This window comes from Bubalus bubalis, chromosome 8 (genome assembly GCF_019923935.1).
Source record: "Bubalus bubalis isolate 160015118507 breed Murrah chromosome 8, NDDB_SH_1, whole genome shotgun sequence".
NCBI classification, from domain to species: Eukaryota; Metazoa; Chordata; class Mammalia; order Artiodactyla; family Bovidae; genus Bubalus; species Bubalus bubalis.
This window is the reverse complement of record NC_059164.1, coordinates 50,842,972-50,860,701: the sequence shown is the minus strand read 5'-3', so window position 1 is coordinate 50,860,701 and position 17,730 is coordinate 50,842,972. Positions and strand designations below refer to the sequence as shown.

The 17,730-nt window shown below is 40.6% G+C and overlaps 1 protein-coding gene across 10 annotated transcripts in view; it reads left to right on the top strand.

Annotated features, from left to right (window-relative positions):
* The window catches only part of ST7 (suppression of tumorigenicity 7), a 277,302-nt gene that overhangs the window by 222,017 nt on the left and 37,555 nt on the right, over window positions 1–17,730 (top strand). For 9 of the 10 annotated variants that reach the window (XM_025291143.2, XM_025291146.2, XM_025291142.2 and 6 more), the window contains 2 exons: window positions 12,324–12,396; window positions 13,881–13,983. In XM_025291143.2, the coding sequence (XP_025146928.1) occupies window positions 12,324–12,396; window positions 13,881–13,983 (176 nt within the window). Of the gene's footprint in view, window positions 1–12,323; window positions 12,397–13,174; window positions 13,311–13,880; window positions 13,984–17,730 lie in introns of those variants that run through there. The other variant, XM_044946633.1, reaches the window with a different exon arrangement.

Here is a 17,730-nt window from a genome sequence, read left to right as displayed (position 1 = left end):
CAACTCTCACATCCATACATGACCACTGGAAAAACCATAGCTTTGACTAGACGGACCTTTGTTGGCAAAGTAATGTCTCTGCTTTTGAATATACTGTCTAGGTTGGTCATAGCTTTTCTTCCAAGGAGGAAGCGTCTTTTAATTTCATGGCTGCATTCATCATCTGCAGTGATTTTGGAGCCCCCAAAAATAAAGTCTCTCACCGTTTCCACGGTTTCCCCATCAATTTGCCATGAAGTGATGGGACCAGATGCCATGATCTTAGTTTTCTGAATGTTGAGTTTTAAACCAAAAACTTCTGGCTCTCCTCTTTCACTTTCATCAAGAGGCTCTTTAGGTCTTCACTTTCTTCCATAAGGGTGGTGTCATCTGCATATCTGAGGTTATTGATATTTCTCCCAGGAATCTTGATTCCAGCTTGTGCTTCATCCAGCCCAGCATTTCTCATGATGTACTGTGCATATAAGTTAAATAAACAGGGTGACAATATACAGCCTTGACGTACTCCTTTTCCAACTTGGAACCAGTCTGTTGTTCCATGTCCAGTTCTAACTGTTGCTTCCTGAACTGCATACAGGTTTCTCAAGAGGCAGGTCAGGTGGTCTGGTATTCTCATCTCTTTCAGAATTTTACAGAGTTTGTCATGATCCACACAGTCAAAGGCATTGGCATAGTTAATAAAGTAGAAGTAGATGTTTTTTTGGAACTCTCATGCTTTTTCAATGATCCAACAGATGTTGGCAATTTGATCTCTGGTTTCTCTGCCTTTTCTTAATCCAGCTTGAACAGCTGGAAGTTCATGGTTCAGGTACTATTGAAGCCTGACTTGGAGAATTTCGAGCATTACTTTACTAGCATGTGAGATGAGTGCAATTGTACAGTAGGTTGAGCATTCTTTGGCATTGCCTTTCTTTGGGATTGGAATGAAAACTGACCTTTTCCAGTCCTGTGGCCACTTCTGAGTTTTCCAAATTTGCTGGCATATTGAGTGAAGCACATTCACAGCATCATCTTTTAGGATTTGAACTAGCTAAACTGGAATTCCATCACCTCCACTAGCTTTGTTTGTATTGATGCTTCCTAAGGCCCATTTGACTTTGCATTCCAGGATGTCTGGCTCTAGATGAGTGATCATGCCGTCATGATTATCTGGGTCATGAAGATCTTTTTTGTATAGCTGTTCTCTGTATTCCTACCACCTCTTCTTAATATCTTCTGCTTCTGTTAAGTCCATACCTTTTCTATCCTTTATTAAGCCCATCTTTGCATGAAATGTTCCCTTGGTATCTCTAATTTTCTTGAAGAGATCTCTAGTCTTTCCCATTCTATTGTTTTCCTCTATTTCTTTGCATTGATCACTGAGGAAGGCTTTCTTATCTCTCCTTGCTATTCTTTGGAAACCTGCATTCAGATGGGTATATCTTTCCTTTTCTTCTTTGCCTTTCACTTCTCTTCTCAGATCAGTTCAGTTTAGTTGCTCAGTCGTGTCTGACTCTTTGTGACCCCATGAATCGCAGCACGCCAGGCCTCCCTGTCCATCACCAACTCCCGGAGTTTATCCAAAGTCATGTCCATTGTGTCAGTGATGCCATCTAACCATCTCATCCTCTGTCTTCCCCTTCCCCTCCTGCCCTCAATCTTTCCCAGCATAAGGGTCTTTCACATGAACATCTCTTTGCATCAGATGTCCAAAGTATTGGAGTTTCAGCTTCAATATCAGTTCTTCCAATGAACACCCAGGACTGATCTTTAGGATGGACTGGTTGGATCTCCTTTCAGTCCAAGGGACTCTCAAGAGTCTTCTCCAACACCACAGTTCAAAAGCATCAATTCTTCAGCGCTCAGCTTTCTTTATAGTCCAACTCTCACATCCATACATGACTACTGGAAAAACCATAGCCTTGACTAGACACCTTTGTTGGCAAAGTAATGTCTCTGCTTTTTAATATGCTGTCTAGGTTGGTCATAACTTTCCTTCCTAGGAGTAAGCGTCTTTTAGTTTCATGGCTGCAGTCACCATCTGCAGTGATATTGAAGCCCCCCAAAATAAAGTCTGACACTGTTTCCACTGTTTCCCCATCTATTTCCCATGAAGTGATGGGACTGGATGCGAAGAGTTCACTCATTGGAAAAGACTCTGATGCTGGGAGGGATTGGGGGCAGGAGAAGAAGGGGATAACAGAGGATTAGATGGCTGGATGCCATCACCGACTCAATGGATGTGAGTTTGAGTGAACTCTGGGAGTTGGTGATGGACAGGGAGGGCTGGCATGCTGTGATTCATGGGGTCGCAAAGAGTCAGACACGACTGAGCGACTGAACTGAACTGAACTGAACTGATGGGACCAGATGCCATGATCTTAGTTTTCCGAATGTTGAGCTTTAAGCCAACTTTTTCAGTCTCCTCTTTCACTTTCATCAAGAGGCTTTTCTATTCACAGCTATTTGTAAGGCCTCCTCAGACAACCATTTTGCCTTTTTACATTTCTTTTTCTTGGGGATGGTCTTGATCCCTGCCTCCTGTACAATGTCACGAACCTCCATCCATAGTTCTTCAGGCACTCTATTAGATCTAATCCCTTGTCTTCCACTGTATATATACTTCCACTGTATAATCATAAGGGATTTGATTTAGGTCATACCTGAATTGTCTAGTGGTTTTCCCTATTTTCTTCAATTTAAGTCTGAATTTGGCAATAAGGAGTTCATGATCTGAGCCACAGTCAGTTCCTGATCTTGTTTTAGCTGACTGTATAGAACGTCTCCATCTTTGGCTGCAAATAATATAATCAGTCTGATTTTGGTGTTGACCATCTGGTGATGTCCATGTGTAGAGTCTTCTCTTGTGTTGTTGGAAGAGGGTGTTTGCTATGTCCACTGCGTTCTCTTGGCAAAATTCCATTAGCTTTTGCCCTGCTTCATTCTGTACTCCAAGGCCAAATTTGCCTGTTACTCCAGGTATCTCTTGACTTCCAACTTTTACATTCCAGTCCCCTATAATGAAAAGGACATCTTTTGGGGGTGTTAGTTCTAGAAGGTCCTGTAGGTCTAGAAGGTTCTTGTAGAACCATTTAACTTCAGCTTCTTTGGTATTACTGGTCGGGGCATAGACTTGGATTACTGTGATTTGAACAGTTTGCCTTGGAAACAGAGAGAGATCATTCTGTTGTTTTTGAGATTGCATCCAAGTACTGCATTTCAGACTCTTTTGTTGACTATGATGGCTACTCCATTTCTTCTAAGGGATTCTTGCCCACAGTAGTATATATAATGGTCATCTGAGTTAAATTCACCCATTCCAGTCCATTTTGGTTCACTGATTCCTAAAATGTCAATGTTCACTCTTGCCATCTCCTGTTTGACCACTTTTAATTTGCCTTTATTCATGGACCTGACATTCCAGGTTCCTATGCAATATTGCTGTTTACAGCATCGGATCTTGCTTCCATCACCAGTCACATCCACAACTGGGTGTTCTTTTGGCTTTGTCTCTGTCCCTTCATTCTTTCTGGAGTTATTTCTCCACTGATCTCCAGTAGCATATTGGGCACCTACGGACCTGGGGAGTTCATCTTTCAGTGTCCTATCTTTTTGCCTTTTCATATTGTTCATGGGTTTCTCAGGCAAGAATACGGAAATGGTTTACCATTTCCTTCTCCAGTGTACCATGTTTTGTAAGAACTTTCCACCATGACCTGTCCATCTTGGGTGGCCCTACACGGCATGGCTCATAATTTCACTGAGTTAGACAAGGCTGTGGTCCATGTGATCAGATTGGTTAGTTTTCTGTGATTGTGGTTTTCAGTCTGTGTACTCTGATGGAGAAGGATAAGGGGCGTATAGAAGCTTCCTGAATGGAGAGACTGACTGAGGGGGAGACTGGGTCTTGTTCTGATGGGCGGGGCCATTCTTTAATCCAGTTTTCTGTTGATGGGTAGGCCTGTGTTCCCTCCCTGTTATTCACCTGGGGCTAAACTATGGTGGAGGTAATGAAGATAATGGTGACCTCCTTCAAAAGGTCCCACGCTCGCACTGCTGCACTTAGTGCCCCCAACCTGCAGTTGGCCACTGCCGACCCACACCTCTGCTAGTGACTCCTGGACACTCACGGGCAAGTCTGGGTCAGTCTCTGGTGGGGTCACTGCTCCTTTCTCCTGGGTCCTGGTGCACACAGGGTTCTGTTTGTGCCCTCTAAGAATCTATTTCCCCATACCTGTGTAAGTTCTGACAGCTATATGATGGGGTTGATGGCAACCTCCTCCAAGAGGGCTTATGCCGTACCCATGCCTGCTGCACCCTGAGCCCCTGCTCCTGCAGCAGTCCACTGCTGACCCGTACCTCCACAGGAGACACTCAAACACAGTTCTGTCTCAGTCTCTGTGGGTCTTTGGATCCTGGTGCACACAAGGTTTGTTTGAGCCCTCTGAATGTCTCTGGCAGGTATGTTTGATTCTAAACACGATTTTGCCCCTTCTACCATCTTGCTGGGGCTCTCCTTTGCCCTTGGACGTGGGGTATCTCCTTAAAGTCTCTCCAGTGCTGCACAGTTTTACCTGTCGTAATTATTAATAAATAGTTGCACAAAGATTATTGCAGAGCACTGCAAATACAGGGCGATCTCTAGAATACCATTTCTGGACTCTCTCCTTGGTATTGCTGTGGTCACTATGTTTTTAAGTCAGACCTTGCTGACAGCATAGCACAGTTAACAAGCATGTGCTCTGGGGGAAGCTCATATTTGTTCTAGGTGTGTCGTGTTGTCATATTTCTTAACTGTTGTATGCCTCACTTTCCCCATCTGTAAAACAGGGCTAGCAGTAAGTCCTATCTCATAGGACCTACTGGTCTGAGGATTAATGTGTATACGCAATTAACACCAGTGTCTGGGACTTAATAAGCCTTCAATAAGTGTTAGCTAGTGGTAATTTTGATGATGATAATGATCATATAGGAAGGAAGGTATACTTATGATGTGTATGGAACAAAGCTGTAGGTGATAGGTTGAGTTACAACTATGACTGATAGGCTGGAATGATATGCTGAAACCATTAGTATTTAATAGTTTAGATTTTATCTTAAGATTTAAAATTTAATGGAGGCATATGTGGAAATCCTGCTCATAGATTCCAAAATTCTCCTGGCTGAAGTAATAGAGAGAAGACCTGCCTTTGGGTGAAATTGGTTTGGATAGAATGTGGAGTGAAGGTTTGTTGACCACATAGTCTTAGGAACAAAGTGCTGCAGCTGCTCAACTTCAGCTGCTCAACTTGCTGGTACTCAGAGATGGGGCAGTGGCCATGGGCTCCCCAGGCTGCATGTTTCCCTGCCTCTGTACTGGTCAGGTTTCAGGGATCCAGAGGATTATTTACAGTTGTAAATCTCATATTTTGAAATCACCCATGGCTCTGCAATAAAAATAAGTGAGAAGTTCTGAATACTGTGTCTTCAGTTAAAGGGCTGCTGCTGCTAAGTCACTTCGGTTGTGTCCGACTCTGTGCGACCGCATAGATGGCAGCCCACCAGGCTCCGCCATCCCTGGGATTCTCCAAGCAAGAACACTGGAGTGGGTTGCCATTTCCTTCTCCAATACATGAAAGTGAAAAGTGAAAGTGAAGTCGCTCAGTCGTGTCCGACTCTTTGTGACCCCATGGACTGCAGCCTACCAGGCTCCTCCATCCATGGGATTTTCCAGGCAAGAGTACTGGAGTGGATAAGATTAGGTTTAGAGGAGATAATTTAACCATCTTAATAGTTGAAAGGTCAACTTGAGAAATAATCAAATTCTGTTTATTAACCTAAGAAGGAATTTTTAGATAAGGATCCATAGAGGGAATGGAGGGGCCAAAGTGATGAAAGGCAAGGGAGAGAAGACAGCTTCAGGATCATAGGTTTGGCTTTTTTTTTTTTTTTCACCTTTTTTTTTTTTAATTTTATTTTATTTTTAAACTTTACATAACTGTATTAGTTTTGCCAAATATCAAAATGAATCCACCACAGGTATACATGTGTTCCCCATCCTGAACCCTCCTCCCTCCTCCCTCCCCATTCCATCCCTCTGGGTCGTCCCAGTGCACCAGCCCCAAGCATCCAGTATCGTGCATCGAACCTGGACTGGCGACTCGTTTCATACATGATATTTTACATGTTTCAATGCCATTCTCCCAAATCTTCCCACCCTCTCCCTCTCCCACAGAGTCCATAAGACTGTTCTATACATCAGTGTCTCTTTTGCTGTCTCGTACACAGGGTTATTGTTACCATCTTTCTAAATTCCATATATATGCGTTAGTATACTGTATTGGTGTTTTTCTTTCTGGCTTACTTCACCTTTTTTTAATTGAGATATAAATTACATGCTGTAACATGCGCAAGTCTTAAACATAGAGCTGGATGACTTTTCAGTTATGTACGAGTGAGTGAGTGAAGTTGCTCAGTCATGTCCGACTCTGTGACCACATGGACTGTAACCTGCCTGGCTCTTCATTCCATGGGATTCTCCAGGCAAGACTACTGGAGTGGGTAGCCATTTTCTTCTCCAGGGGATATTCCTGACTCAGGGATCAAACCTGGGTCTCCCACTCTGCAGGCCGACTCTTTATCATCTGAGCCACCAGTTATGTATACGCACCTCTGTGATCACCGCCCAGGATCATAGAATTTTCCATCATCTCAGAAAGTTACCCCTTAACCCAGCTGTAACCGTTTTTCTGACTTCTCTCACCATATATTAGTTTTGCAAACTTCACACAACCTCTTTGGAGTACTATCCACCAATCATTTATCTGTCTTCTGACTAAATTCCATTTCCAGCTATATATCTAAGAACAATGAGGTTTTTGTTTTTTTTTAAGAAAAAAATATACACAAGAATGATAACAACAGCTTTCTATATAATAGTGAAGAACTGGAAAACAATCCAAATAGCCATGAGCAAGAGAATACCATATTGTGGTATATTCACACAATGGAATACTACTCAGCAATAAAAAGGGATGAGATACTGATGTACGCTACAACATGGATGAACCTCAAAATATCATTTGGAATGAAAGAAGCCTGACACGAAAGTGCATACACTATGACTCTAATGCTGTGGAGTTCAGGATTGTAGCTTTTAATTAAAGTCTTTTATGTCTATTTGATTTTACACGCCTAAGATGCTTAGAGAAAGTTCTTCCCTTTTCATAAAAGGATCTATATGAAGCACAAGATGGCAAAGAAGTGGAAGGAGAATTAACATCAGCAGTTCAGCTTTGCTTAAGTGAGAAACATCAGCATTCCTTCTTTCTATAATGAGTAATGGAAATATGTGATGTCTCATTATTTCCTTTCATTTCCTCCTTGGATTCTAATCCTTAAAGAGACTTTCTGGCAATAGTGGTAGCTACACACCACTTAAAAAGAAAAGCACTGCATAGTTAGAGTCTCTTCATACAAATTGGACTTAGAATAATTTCAAGTCTCTTCCTCAAAATAAAATTTCTGAATAAATTATAAGAAGTCTAGGAAAGCATCTTATTTGGTGTTATTTCCTGCTTTAAACTTCTAATACTACCATTTTCATCACTACTGTTAGTCACTCTGTTCCCCTTACCATTATATTCATTTCCCTGATTGCAAAAGCATAAAATGATAGTAGGCAGACAAATTTATGGAGATAGAGAACAGATTAGTGGTCACTGGGCGGACAGGTATGGGTGAGAAGGGAAAGAGCCAGCATAAGAGAATTCCTTTGGGAAAGTTGTATGTTTTGATAGTAGTGGTGGTCACATGAATCTAGCCTTGGGATGAAATTGCATAGAACCACAAACTCATAGGAATGCATGTAAAAAATGGTGAAAACTGAATAAGGTCTGTAATTGACTTAATAGTACTATACCAGTGTCAGTCTCTTGGTTTTTATATCATTATACAGTTTTGTGAGTTGTTACCATTTGAGGGAAGCTGAGGGAAGCTTCACAGAACTCTGTGTACTATGTTCACAACTCCCTGTGACACTATAATTATTTCAAAATAATAATTTTAAAAATTATAATAGGCAGCAACAGCAAGTCTCAGTCTTTTATTTTCCCTACAAAATGAAAAAGGCAGTGCTAATGGGGCAAGCGGCCCATAGTAATTAGCTTTCTCCTAAAGGTAGTGTATATGGTTTTTCTTAAAAACTGTGCCAAAACATGCAGTTCCTGCCTCCGATTTAGATGTTAGGCAGTTATTAGATTAAAATATGGTTAACAATTGCACACTGCAAAAGAATACACTAGCTTTTTTAAAGGCATGTAATACATTTTCTAGATCTGCAGGGCTGACAGCACTTTGTATAAGTTCTGCCTTTGTCTGTTTATGCTGTCTGTGTCTGGCTCTACCAATGTATTTGCCCATGATCTTGCTTCAGGAAGTTAGTAAAAAGAATCCTTCCATTTAGCATCATCATCTTTTAAAATACACTTATTACATGCACATCACAGGAAGCTTTGGAAATTCAGATAAACAGTAGAAAACTGTCTTATAATCCCAGCACCCAGAAATAAAACTTAATATTTCATATGTATAATTCCAGCCTTTGTATCTCTCTGTATATAAATGCTTTTTTTAAAATATGTGAAATCATAATTTTTGTAAACTTTTTTACTTATTGATGTGTACACAATAATGCAAAACTTTCCCAGCTCATTAAATACTTATCTACTGTACAACTTAATGACTGCCCAGAATTGCACCTTGTGGATGGTGTAGCACCTTAGCCTTTCTTCTATGATTGAACATTTAGGCTGTTTGCAGTTTTCTACCATTAGAAACAATGTTGTGATCAACATCCTTAAGGTTAAATCTTCATGCACAATCATGATGACTTCCCTTAAGATAAAGCCTTAGATGTAGAATTGCTGGGTAGGCAAAATGTTAAAGTATTTGATTTATATTATCAGAAATAAGTGTCATTTACAAAAATATGTTGTAAAAGAAGGCCTTATTTGAACAAGATGCTTTACCTGAAGGGATATTTAGGATCAGTTTCTTTATAATGATTCATCCCTCCTTAGAGACAGATTGCCATTACCAAATAGATGTCTTGCTTTGACAGAATTAAAAGAAAAATATTGAAACTATATAAGTAAGTTATGCAAGAATTGTTTGCTAGTTTTTCATTTTTGTTTAACAGTGAAAGCAAAATAGTATACTAAAGAGATAACAAATGAAATAAACTTGCTACTAGTGGAGAATTGTGGTATTTATATTTTTCCTTCCCCCATTTGATACTGACTAAACTATATATTTTTATTAAGTATTATGATCATGCACATATACTACCAACATCTTCACATACAATGAAGGAATAAGGGTAAACATTTTTTAAATGGTAGTTGTAATGTTGCAGAGTTGTGAATGTCTTGTCTATAGGAGTGAAAGAGTTAAAGATTGCCTTTGATTAGGCATCTCTAATATTCTGCTGGAACACCTCAGTCATATATATGTTTTTGCATTTCCAACTAGGTGAATGTGTTCCTTTGCTTCAAAACAACCTGATCCTTCTCCTTGAGAAGCTAAATCCTTAGCAACAGGTTTTCTTTAGTTTTTCAAGTGAGGCTTCCTCTTGTGCTGCCACCTTCAAATAATTTTGACCATTATTTTCAGTTTCAGCTCCTTTCTAGGACTAATCCTTTGTTCCCATTTCATAGAAAGGTGCTAGATTGACACAGAAGGAACACAGATCACTCTAGGAAGGGTGAAAACAGGGCTTGCATGAGTGCTAAGTCGCTTCAGTTGTGTCCAACTCTTTGTGACCCTATGAAATTTAGCCTGCCAGGTTCCTCTGTCCATGGGATTCTCCAGGCAAGAATACTGGAGTGGGTTTCCATGCCCTCCTCTAGGGGATCTTCCCAACTGACCCAGGGATTGAACCCACTTCTCTTATGTCTTGTGCATTAGCAGGAGGGTTTTTCATGAGGGAAGCTATGGGGCTTCCCTCAGAGCTCAGTTGGTAAAGAATCTACCTTCAATGCAGGAGATGCCGGTTCGATTCCTGGGTGTGGAGGATCTGCTGGAGAAGGGATAGGCTACCCACTCCAGTATTCTTGGGCTTCCCTTGTGGCTCAGCTAGTAAAGAATCCACCCGCAATGCAGGAGACCTGGGTTCGATCCCTGGATTGGGAAGAATCTGCCTGCAATGAGGGAGACCTGGGTTCGATCCCTGGGTTAGGAAGATTCCCTGGAGAAGGGAAAGGCTACCCACTCCAGTATTCTGGCCTGGAGAATTCCATGGACTATACAGTCCACGGGGTCACAAAGAGTCAGACACAACTGAGCAAATTTCACTTCACTCTTTACCACTAGTGCCACCTGGGAAGCCTGAAAACCAGGCTTAAATAATGTTTAGATGAAAGGTCTGAACTTAAAAACAGAGAAGGCAATGGCACCCCACTCCAGTACTCTTGCCTGGAAAATCCCATGGACGGAGGAGCCTGGTAGGCTGCAGTCCATGGAGTCTCTAAGAGTCGGACACGACTGAGTGACTTCACTTTCACTTTTCACTTTCATGCATTGGAGAAGGAAATGGCAACCCACTCCGCTGTTCTTGCCTGGAGAATCCCAGGGACAGGGGAGCCTGGTGGGCTGCCATCTGTGGGGTCGCACAGAGTTGGACACGACTGAAGTGACTTAGCAGCAAAACTTAAAAAAAGGAAAAAAGGTTTAAACTTTTAAGTAGAATGTGTGTTATCTGCAATTTTTTTTTATTATCTTCTAATAACAATCAATAAGTGGACCCTAGCAAACAAGACAATTGATTCCTGGACTGATCTCCCATACTGTTGTTCAGTTGCTAAGTCCCGTCTGACTTTTTGCGACCCCAGGGACTGTAGCATGCCAGGATCCTCTGTCCCTCACTACTGGGAAGTGGTTAAATGTTTAGATATTGGAAAAACAACAAGACAAATCCATGAGTGTCTGACCTTTTTTTTCTTTCTTAGTCACAAGCACATTTTATACTGTGCTTACAGTGCTTAAGTTTTGTTTGAATATAACTTATGAGATCAGGATTGCAGAGACATCTGGCCCTTTCAATTCTGTATTGGTATTTTCTCTGATTATTTGTATTTTATCAATGTCATGAAATTTCCTTCAAAGAGAAATTCCTCATGCTGGAGTTGGTGGTAAATATTGGTTATTGAATGAGAGATTGTTTTTCTTTTATGAAATTATTTTCTCCTGCTGCTGTCTGTTGTCTAGTTATGGACTTTCCTTTTCATTCCTACTATAATGTCATTCTTCTAAAGTTGAAAACAGCCCTACAAGAAACTTGAAGAGAATTCCAAGTGTTAAGAGTTCTTCTAACCTAGAGTGAATTTTGTAGCACCTTAGAATGGCATATTTTTACCTGGTCTGAATTAAGAAAGTATTTCTATGTCATAGTAGTATAAATTACTATGAGTGTTAAAGAAATACAGTTCTGGTACGAAATAAGATCATAATTTAAATACAAGTCTGCCCCCATCAAGGGACTACCCTCTTTGAGTTGATCCACTCTTAGTTGCACTCTGCGCTTTATTCCCTGTGAATGGAATCTGGTTCTCATCCTCACCCCTCCATCTGAAATTATCTATACAAACCAAAAGGACCTGTTTTTCTGGACAACAGATTAGGCTTCATAATTTGAAAGAGGCTTTGTCATGAGTTTTTAATGAACAAAAATTATATAGTTTTATAAAGTTTTCATATGTATATATAAATGTATATAGCTTTATAAAGATTTTTCTTCTCACGGTTAACAAAAAAACTGAATATAAATTTCTTGAAGCTTAATGCAAAGGAAATCTGGCTTAAATTTAAACCAGGTTTAAATTTTTAAAGAATAGTTTTTAAAATAAATTGATTTATCAGTAAAATACTTATATTTTTAAAAAATCCAGGTAATATTTTTTTCTTCACTTTAGTATTTCATATACCTCTTGAGAAATTTTATAAGTAACAAAGAGGTCCTGTTTGCCTTTCTTGATATCAAGGCTCTTCATGTAATATTTATTTTATGTATTTATAGCTATTCTCTGCTTAAACTCAACATATGAAAATATACATTTTAAAACAGAAGATGATTGCCAAACAGTGTGGTGGGCTTTAAACCTGAATTACTTACAGAAAAATGAATTACCTTGTTTGTCACATACCACCCAGATACATAAGAAACAGCTGTGTACTGCATACATTGATTGACATATTCTTAACTTATGCTTTAGTAGGCTTATATGATTAAAATGCTAGTGTATTTAAAATTATTGTTCTTTGTTTGTACAAACGTATAACAGCTCCTACTTTTCTTTTCTCTCTGACAGATATAAGCTTACCAAAGTCGGCAACAATATGCTACACAGCTGCCTTGCTCAAAGCAAGAGCTGTCTCTGACAAGTAAGTGGATAGTGACCTGGTGGTACTAGGTGTTGGTCTGGACTGAAGGAGATGTGTTGTGTCTGAGGGTTTCTCTGGAAGTTTTCCTTAGTCTACGAGACCCCTGCTTATGAGCATGCATTTTCCAAAACCTGCTGATCTTTCCTTTTACTACTAGAAGGAGGGAATGCATATCCCCAGGAATTGTAATGGTGAATGGGTCCCTAAAGAGGGATTTGTATGAAATTCCATGCCTCTGAGGTGACTTTTTTCCTTTTTTTTTTTTCTTTTTTTGCCAGACCACAGATACCAAAAGGCCTGCTTGAGACTTACACAAAAATGCCTTCTTTGATTCATTTTTTTTTTTTTTTTTTTTTGGCGTATTCCTCTTCCTCCAGCGGTCCAGGATGGGGTAGTGGTCATAACAGAGATGTAATACAGTAAAAAGGGATGGCCATCCCCCATATTTTATCTCAGCAATTCCAAACTGACTCCCCACCCAGGGTTCGTTTACTTTGAGTCGCCATCTCAGTGGGACCTTGGCCCTTTTTATTCAGGCAGGTGACAATGGCATAGAGAATTTCCATAAACCAGGTGACTGGCAGGTGAAAGAGAACAGATGGCTTAACTGGTTTTGAGTTCATAAATGCTTACATGTCCCACTCCACTCCCTCTGGAGCATTGAAAAGCAGATACCAGGAAAAGAACACAGCCTCTGCTGTGTCAGACAGGTTTGCTGTTCAGTGTGTGTGCACTTCAAGACCGAAGTAATTTTCTTTCATTCTTTTTTATCCTGTAGATCGCCAGTACCTACTGCAACATCTTTTCTCCCTACACAGCGACTCCAGCTTGGGAGGGCAGGGCCAGGGTTGTCACAGCTTCCCCTGTGGTGTCTGCCTGCCAAGCACAGCTCTGGAGTTAGCCCTGGGTGTGAGGTGAGAAAGAGATTGCATGGTCTGGTTTTTTTCATTCACTCGGGCAGGTGTCTTGCCCGCAGTTTGGGCATGCACACGCCCCCTGCCGGAATGGCCCCCAGCAGGCTCGCCTGCTGCTGAAGCTGTAAGACTTAACCCTCCATCGCAGCACTGACATGGGGTTGGGAGCCTCCTTTAAAATTCTCCCCAGTTCTGTTTTTAACCAAGTGCGCTCTTCTGTAACCTAGTTTTCTCTTTTTCCTACACTGTCTGCCCTTGTCAGTCCTCCCCCCTCCCCTGACCTAAGCAGGTACCTCCTAGAAAACTTAGATTAGCTATTTAGACAGAGAGACTTGACAGCTGAATTGAATTCCTTCCATGATTAGACACAAGCACGCTTTCTGCTTCTGCTGGGGTTTTTGTTGGCCTCTGTCTGAAGGGTCTCTCAGAGGTCTGATGCAGTGGAGGTTTGGAGAGCTCATGGCTTTGGCTCGCTGTGGTTTTTCTGGGCCCTTGATGTGTGGATGCCTTTCCGGGTTAATGCCCAAGCAGTGGTCCCAACTGGATGGTGTTTGTCTTTCTGCTTTTCAGATTCTCTCCTGAGGCTGCATCTCGGCGGGGGCTGAGCACAGCAGAGATGAATGCGGTAGAGGCCATTCATAGAGCTGTGGAATTCAATCCTCACGTGCCAAAAGTGAGTCTGGAATCCCCGAAGGAGCTCGTTATGAGAGCAGAGAGTATGTAGTGACCACAATGTCATGTCTCGAATACACCCAGTTCTAAAAAGACTGAATTGCAACCAGTGAATTTTGGTTGAGGCCCTGCATAAGCTATGCTTATTAGCCTCATTTTTAAGCAAAAGCTACATTCAAGAGGCTTTGGGGCCCATTCTCGGGCTTCTTATAGTAAAGGTAAATTGATAGATCCAGCTTAGGCAGGCCAGGTCAGGAAGCCTGAAATTGGCAAAATATGGAGATCCCCAAGGATGTTGATGCATTTGATAGGAACTGCACATCAGTTATGGTCTTACTTAGCACCAACTGGAGAAATGAACCTTGCTGTGAAAAGCAATGGTAAAAAAAATTACTAATATGGAATTCTGTGTCTCCATAAGTGAAGTGAAGTAAAAGTCTTGCAGTTGTGTCAGACTCTTTGCGACCCCATGGACTATGCAGTCCATGGAATTCGCCAGGCCAGAATACTGGAGTGATAGCTTTTCCCTTCTCCAGGGGATCTTCCCAACCCAGGAATCAAAGCCAGGTCTCCCACATTGCAGGCAGATTCTCTACCAGCTGAGCCACAAGGGAAGCCCAAGAATACTGGAGTGGGTAGCCTAACCCTTCTCAAAGCAGATCTTCCCAACCCAGGAATTGAACCAGGGTCTCTTGCATTGCAGGCTGAGTCTTTACCAACTGAACTATCAGGAAAGCCCATAAGTAAATGATAATTAATCAGTATTGGCCAGAGAATAATGAGGAAAACCTCACAGTATGGAGGAGTATTCTTTTGACTTGTGAGTGCTGTTTTAATAGGAAATATTTGTCTTATTAACTACAAGACTGATCAATTTATAAATATTCAATATTTCCCGTGTGTTTTTTATCAATTTGATTTTAAGGGAGTCAAATCATGGCAGAGGATATTTCTGTAATCTTTTATTCAGAAGGAGAGTGTGTGTTCATGAATTACCTGTCTTTGAGTACCTGCTCCATGATAAGTTTATTGCTGAGGGCCATTTCTGTTTCTGGATATTATAAAGCACATTTTGACCTCTAGGAAACCTCCTATCGTTCATATCAGGTACAAGACAGTTTTCTTGGCAGAATGTCTGATGAAAATTTCCGTTGGTGAAAAGTGACAAAATCAGGCTGTTTCCTTGTTTTGTTGCAGTACTGTAGCAAAAGGGTGGGTTTGGGGTATGTGTATGTGTGCCTGTGTGATGACTTATGGAGTTACCTACTTTAATTTACTTTGTTGCTCTCCAGAGTGGCAGAAATAGGTGATCTCTATCATTCCTAAGGTTTTACTCAGATCATGGTCATCTTCTCACAAAACAGGAAATTGAAGAGGGGTGCACAGTGCCACATTTGCAGAAGGATATATTTATCCACTGTAGTCTCAGTGGATAATGAGTAGCGTAGTATTTGTAGACTTAGGTATTGTATATAGGGTGGTATAAAATATATATCTATTTAATATCTTTTCAGATAAGTTAAAAATATATTATCAAATTTAATTAAAATGTAAAATGAATCATGAAAATATTATCCTGAATTACAGTAAACTTAGGTCATCAATTAATATTTATTGAATGCCATTCTCTAACTACATAGCTTTTATGAGCACACATAGGTCTCTTTTACAAACAGTATTGGGCAATTGAGTCCTAGATTCTGAAACAAAAACTTGGGTTCCTGTTCTGGCTCTGTCATTTACTAATCATGGGATCTTGAGTTTAGCATCTCTGAACTCAAAGTTTTCCCTTGTCTTCCAAGTGAAGATAAAAATATAAGCCTCTCCTATGTTCTGTGATAAAGATCAAGTGAGATAATATATTTGAAGTTCTTTGAAAGTACTTGAGCGCACCATATGTTTGTAAATCATTAAAATTATTGATATTTGGCTTGTTGGCAGCTCTTCAAGTATGGGACCTGAGTCTTAACTTTTTCGGTTATACCAGCCTAAGCCTTGTCATCCTAAGACACAAGCTAGAAAACTGCACCAAACCTTGGAACAATGCTTGTTGATTAGACATTTTAACTGAAGCTGTCATTTAATTCTAGATAATGGTCTTAAATGGTTGAGCCTCCAGAAGAGTTGTAAGAGCCCTAAGAAATAGTTTAAAGCTGCCATGGAAGAATTTGACTCAGTCAACTAGTATTCTAGTTGTAAAATAGAAGTCTTATAAAAGTGGAAATAACTAGAACAAGTTGAGAATATTTGATTTCACTCTAGCTTCCAGTCATTAAACCAATAGGGCATAGGAATAAAATGATTCTCCACCACTTTGCTTTATTGATGATTGTGCTGAGGAGAAAACTTGTTTCCAGATCCTCCTCATTATTGACATTTCTATGGGGGAAAAGCCCCATGAATCACTGACCTCATATGTGCAGAGTTAATCACAAACCTCTGGTTCAGTTCAGTTTAGTCGCTCAGTCGTGTCCGACTCTTGGCGACCCCATGAATCACAGCACGCCAGGCCTCCCTGTCCATCACCAACTCCCAGAGTTCACCCAAACTCATGTGCATCGAGTCGGTCATACCATCCAGCCATCTCATCCTCTGTCGTCCCCTTCTCCTCCTGCCCCCAATCCCTCCCAGCATCAGGGTCTTTTCCAATGAGTCAACTCTTCGCATGAGGTGGCCAAAGTATTGGAGTTTCAGCCTCAGCATCAGTCCTTCCAATGAACCTCTGGTACATGTGTTCATATGCAGACTGCTAGTAATATCTTTTTTTTTTTTTTTTTTAAATTTTATTTTATTTTTAAACTTTACATAACTGTATTAGTAATATCTTTTATACATGTTCTGTTTGTTGGGACTGCTTCCTAATGTGTGCACACATGCACGTGTATGTGTGTGTATGTATATGGGTGCCTTTTCAGGCAGAGAATAGCCTTAATTCTAATGAGACATCAATGGAGGATATAAACACTTAAGATTCTTTCAGTAAGAAGGGACTTTAAATGTAATGTGGGACACCTCCAAGATTTTAAGCTTAAATTTCTCATAATGATACTATGAAAGTTATGTTTATTATTGGTGTCTGTTAATGTTTACTATGTGGCAAGCACAGTGCTAACTGAACCACATATGCCATCTTATTTATTTTTCATAACAACACTGTGATACTGTTATCCCTGCTACATAGAAAAGGGCACTACAGGTTTGGAGAGGTTAAGTAATCTGCTGTTGGTTACACCGTTAAGTAAATGACAGAGCCTGAACTGAGTCTGGGTTATCCAGCTCTTAAACATCTCCCTCCACTGTCCCCCAGATCCCGCCAGGTGGCAGACCATCCCAGGCAGGAACCTTGAAATGATGGCAGCCACATCCCCTCCCCAAGGCACTTGATTCCTGTGGACAATCCAGATTTCTTCAGGGTGTTATCGTGTCTTACTTACTTCCATAGTTTCTTTTCCTCTTTCACAAGAAGTTTTCAGTGGTCTAGCCCCGGAATTTTCAGTATATACATGCTGTTTTACCCAATTATAGCCTCCTTAGAAGGAGAAAAAATACCAACTATGGTAACTGTGAATTGCCTTCCATAAATTTATAGTTTAGTTCCAACCCCAGTAAGAATAGTTAATATTTCAATGTCCAGTGATAAATATTAGTTATTTACTCCAGGAGGGTTATTCCTGGGAACTCTCTTCACCCGCAAACATAAAGAATAGAGAGTATTCCTCCTAACCACACCACAGGACTGAGAAATAAA